The sequence below is a fragment of the Rosa chinensis genome, chromosome 4, assembly GCF_002994745.2.
Source record: "Rosa chinensis cultivar Old Blush chromosome 4, RchiOBHm-V2, whole genome shotgun sequence".
NCBI lineage: Eukaryota > Viridiplantae > Streptophyta > Magnoliopsida > Rosales > Rosaceae > Rosa > Rosa chinensis.
Window position 1 is genome coordinate 21,133,577 of NC_037091.1, and position 4,474 is coordinate 21,138,050.

General features: G+C 38.8%; 1 protein-coding gene across 1 annotated transcript; it reads left to right on the forward strand.

Moving 5' to 3' along the window:
• Positions 1-1,252: 1,252 nt before the first annotated feature.
• Positions 1,253-4,233, forward strand: LOC112198526 (aspartyl protease family protein At5g10770). The gene is made up of 3 exons (XM_024339669.2): positions 1,253-1,504; positions 2,582-3,022; positions 3,104-4,233. The coding sequence occupies exons 1-3, from the start codon at positions 1,312-1,314 to the stop codon at positions 3,931-3,933; spliced, it is 1,464 nt and encodes a 487-aa protein (XP_024195437.1). The 5' UTR covers positions 1,253-1,311; the 3' UTR covers positions 3,934-4,233.
• Positions 4,234-4,474: the final 241 nt, after the last annotated feature.

Genomic DNA, 4,474 nt, shown 5'->3' on the forward strand with positions numbered 1-4,474 from the left:
GAAATTGAATAAATGATCATTTCCTCTCTTTTTTATAATAAGAGATAAGTATATTAAAAAAGAGCCATAACTTTTTTTTGGATATATTGATAGCTAGACGTTAGAAGGAAGCAATTGTCCTGGGTCAATTACTATTGGCTTGCCCCAAGCTCGGTGGAAGCAACATTTTGGACTTTTTCCTGACTTGGGTCATGATATGACGTGGTGCCCGGGCAAAAGGAGGCCCGGTGAACTTGCCCTTAGAAGGAAGGAAATCTGCTGTCCTCAAAATCCCTATCCCAAACTTGTCCCACCAATAATAATTTGACACCTATTCACTAACCTAACACTCCACTAACACTGTTAACTCATATTAAAAAAATAAATACTAAATACCATAAAAAAAATTGTATTCTTTTTTCTTTTTTTCTTTTTTAGAGAAATTCAACATAAACAAAACTGACTCTCTTTAGATAAACGCTCTCTTCTTATCAACATCGTTTCTGTAACAACTTATTCTTCTCCCTGATCATGAACAATCTCATATGCAGATAAAAACTCAAGCAAAGAATACCAGCCAAGTTTGGATAACTGCCACTTCAAAAAGGAAAAACCTCGTCATCCTCAGGAGACTTTCACGGCCTCTGTCCACATAGGCTTCTGAAACGGCTCCTCTTCTTCCTCATCAATCTCTTCTTCTTCGTCTTCTACCAATTATTCGTCATCATCATACCTAGATCGTCCGGATCCTTACTCTTATTTGTATTTGAATTTGATCGGGTAGATGTGGTGGGGATACCCATGAATGATCAATAGAGGAGAAATTGTAGTGGCTCCAATAAAACCCAAATCAAGGACTGATATATTTCTGAATACCGAAGGAAGAGTATCCATCCAGAAGAAACAAAAGGACTGACCCAGAAGAAACAAAGAAAGGAGATCTACAAAATTACCGGTCGTGGGTTTGATGGTGAGGAAACTATTGTTTGGATCGCCTAGATTTCCCATATTCCACCCCTAAGGCCTCAAGGCTGCGATCTGATCAACACGAACAGATGGGTAAACTAAGTTTTATTATTTAAGAAAATAATTTAATAGGAGAAAAATGGTTGAAAAAATATAACTTAATGGTGTTAAAGTCCCTGTTAGTAAAAAAACAGGTGTCAAATTATTATTGGAGGGACAGATTTAGGATAGGGATTTTGGGGACAGTAGATGTCCTCCCACTGCAACCCCCGTCTTTTCGATTAGCTTATAAAGCCAAGCGTTTGCTGATCCTAGGAGCAACAAAATTTTGAGCTAGATCGAACTTGGTCTGTCATTAATAAATTTATGGCAGGTGTTAGACCTGGCTCCTCCTCCTTCTCCTCTCCCCTCAGTATGAGGAATTTCATCGGTTTGTCTCTACTTCTATGCCTAACTCTCTGCTCTTTGGACAAAGGCTTTGCCTTGGCAGAAGCAGATACCCACACAGTTGATCTCCGTTCTCTATTTCCAGCAACGACCTGCAGCCCCTCCACCAAAGGTTAAAAAACACACTCACACACACATACAAGATATGTTCCATTTCTCTCATCTTTCTATGAGAGTGATGTTTTTGGTCTTCTATAGTTTAGGTTTTATTAACTTGTTTGTTTTACTTGTTTGTTTTGGAGGTTTTGGTTAAGTCTCCCTCCGTTGTCATTCACATTTTTTTGGCTTAATAAATTGGAGTGCTAGAGAGGTTGCCCCTATCATTCATTGCATCAAATAAATATATATATATATATATATTAGAGATAATCAATTTAGCTGAAATTTTGCAGAGATGATCTATACATTAGTACCTATAAACTGAACGGTCGAAATGTGGATATGAGACCGAAAAGTGACCATAAATTCTAACCACGCACTTTAATTTCAGAGTGAGACCTCGCTCTGGATAAATATTATATATATATATATATATATATATATATTTTTTTTTTCTATGCTAAGGACCTCTTTAGATTTTAAAATCTAAGGATTTTCTTTAATAGACTTACTTTTCGATCGCATATCCATATCTCAACCGTTCAGTTTTTAGGTCCCAACGTATAGATCACTTCTGCAAATTTTCACCCAAATTGATGATTGTTAAGGCATTCAAAACTGTGATTTAAAATTATGAACACAAACGGTGAATAGACTTACTTTTCTATCGTATATCCACATCTCGACCGTTCAGTTTTTAGATCCTAATATATAGATCACTTGTGCAAATTTTCACCCAAATTGATTATCGTTCAGGCATTCAAAACTGTGATTTAAAATTATGAACACAAACGGTTCAGGTTGGACAGATTCGGTTCGTTCATTGATTTAATCCAATTCGATACCTTAATGATTATCAATTTGGCTGAAAATTTACAGAAGTGATACATAATAAGACCTAAAAACTGAACAGTCAAGATATGAATATGCAATTGAAAAGTGATTCTATTCAAGGAAATCCTTAGATATCCTTAGCATGGAAAGACTGTATATATATACACACACACACACACACGATATGTTATATAATGGCTACGTGCAATTCTAGATATGTGTTGACTAGTTAACGTTAATTATTTGATTTCATCAGGTAATAAGAGGAAGGCATCTCTTGAAGTGGTACACAAGCATGGGCCATGCTCTCATCTCGCTCAACACAAAGCAACTGCTACGAATCACACTCAAATTCTAGAGCAAGACCAAGTGCGAGTGAACTCAATCAACTCCCAAATTTTCAAGAAATTGAACGGCAACGAGGATCTAAGCCAATCGAAGGCCACCACCCTCCCGGCCCGGTGGGCTACCAGCCAAGGTGCAAGCAACTACGTGGTGACGGTAGGATTGGGCACACCTAACAAACCACTTTCGCTTGTATTTGACACCGGAAGCTATCTCACTTGGACTCAATGCCAACCTTGTGCTGGCTCTTGCTACCCACAAAAGGAGCCCATTTTCGATCCCTCAGCCTCCACCTCATATACCAACATTTCCTGTAATAGCACAGACTGCATCCAACTCAGGACAACTACAAGTAAATACCTAGAACCATGATTTGAAATCTATATTAAGAAAATCCATCATATATAACGGGTATTATCTGATATGCATGCAGAATTCAACAGATGCGTAGCAGACACATGCTTATACGCCTTGGAGTATGGAGACTCATCCTACACCATTGGATTATTCGCCACAGACAAGCTGACCTTAACTCCAAACGACGTGTTCGATGGGTTCTTCTTTGGCTGCGGCCAAAAAAACGAAGGCTTCATCAATGGCACGGCCGGTATACTTGGTCTCTCCCGCAACAAGTTCTCCATCATTGAACAAACCATACAAAAGTACAACCGCTTCTTCTCCTACTGTCTGCCACCAACCGCAAGCTCTACTGGATACCTCAGCTTCGGCGCACCTGATGGAGCTTCCAATGCTGCTGTAAAATACACACGGCTCACTACTTTATCCTTGAGCTCGGATTTTTACGGCATAGACGTGGCTGGCATCAATGTGAACGGAAAAAAGCTCTCAATTCCTGCTTCAGTGTTTTCATCCCCGGGGACGATCATCGACTCCGGGACCGTCATCTCGCGGCTGCCGTCCACAGCGTATACCGCTTTGCGGGATGCATTTCGGGCAGCGATGACAAGCTATCCATTAGTTCCGGGACCGGATGAGTTCCTAGATACATGCTATGACCTTAGTAGCTATCCAACAGTGACGTATCCGAAAATAGAGTTTGTGTTCGGCGACGGGGTTACGTTGGAATTGGACGCAACCGGAATTGTCTACTTTCTCAACGGTTTGAAGCAGGTTTGCTTGGCTTTTGCCGAGAATGATGATGCTAATGACATTGCGATTTTCGGGAATACTCAGCAGAAGAATATGGAGGTGCTATATGATGTTGCTGGAGGGAGAGTCGGATTTGCTCCCGGTGGTTGCTGATGAATGTTCCAAAGTCATATTATTGCATGCAATTTTTTTTTTCTATGCAAAAAGACTATAAATTATGATTGAAAGTCTCTAGAGCAACCATAGTTTACATTATCAAATAATAAGGCACTAGATACTTCTTTAGGAACCATATTGGTCCAAGAGGCGCCATCATTAAAATTATGACCTAAGTTGGCTATAACATCAACTACAAAGTTTGCCTCTCTAAAAATATATTGCATGCAATTATTATACTGAACTATTGTTTTGTGATTTGGCAATATTGTAGTATTGAACAATACCTTATATGTATGCTCTTTGCGGCTTTGTTTTACAAACATTCTGAAAAATCCAATGCTCTTATTTTGCAAACCATTATCGTCATTTAATAGCTCACAATATATGTTCAGCTAAAACGCTATAATTTTTAGTTTTTTACCATTTATGATGGTAAAGAACTTTATCACTTATCATCTAGGATTTTTTTTTTCTTGAGAGAATTGCCAACTCATTACTCATTGCATTGATAAGCGAAATTACACATAACGACCCA

Excerpts from the sequence above, each read along its gene's own strand:
- LOC112198526 (XM_024339669.2), top strand. The coding sequence starts at position 1,312 with ATGGCAGGTGTTAGACCTGGCTCCTCCTCCTTCTCCTCTCCCCTCAGT. Across the intron at positions 1,505-2,581 it reads CTGCAGCCCCTCCACCAAAG|GTAATAAGAGGAAGGCATCT; the intron begins GTTAAAAAACAC and ends TGATTTCATCAG. Across the intron at positions 3,023-3,103 it reads CCAACTCAGGACAACTACAA|AATTCAACAGATGCGTAGCA; the intron begins GTAAATACCTAG and ends ATATGCATGCAG.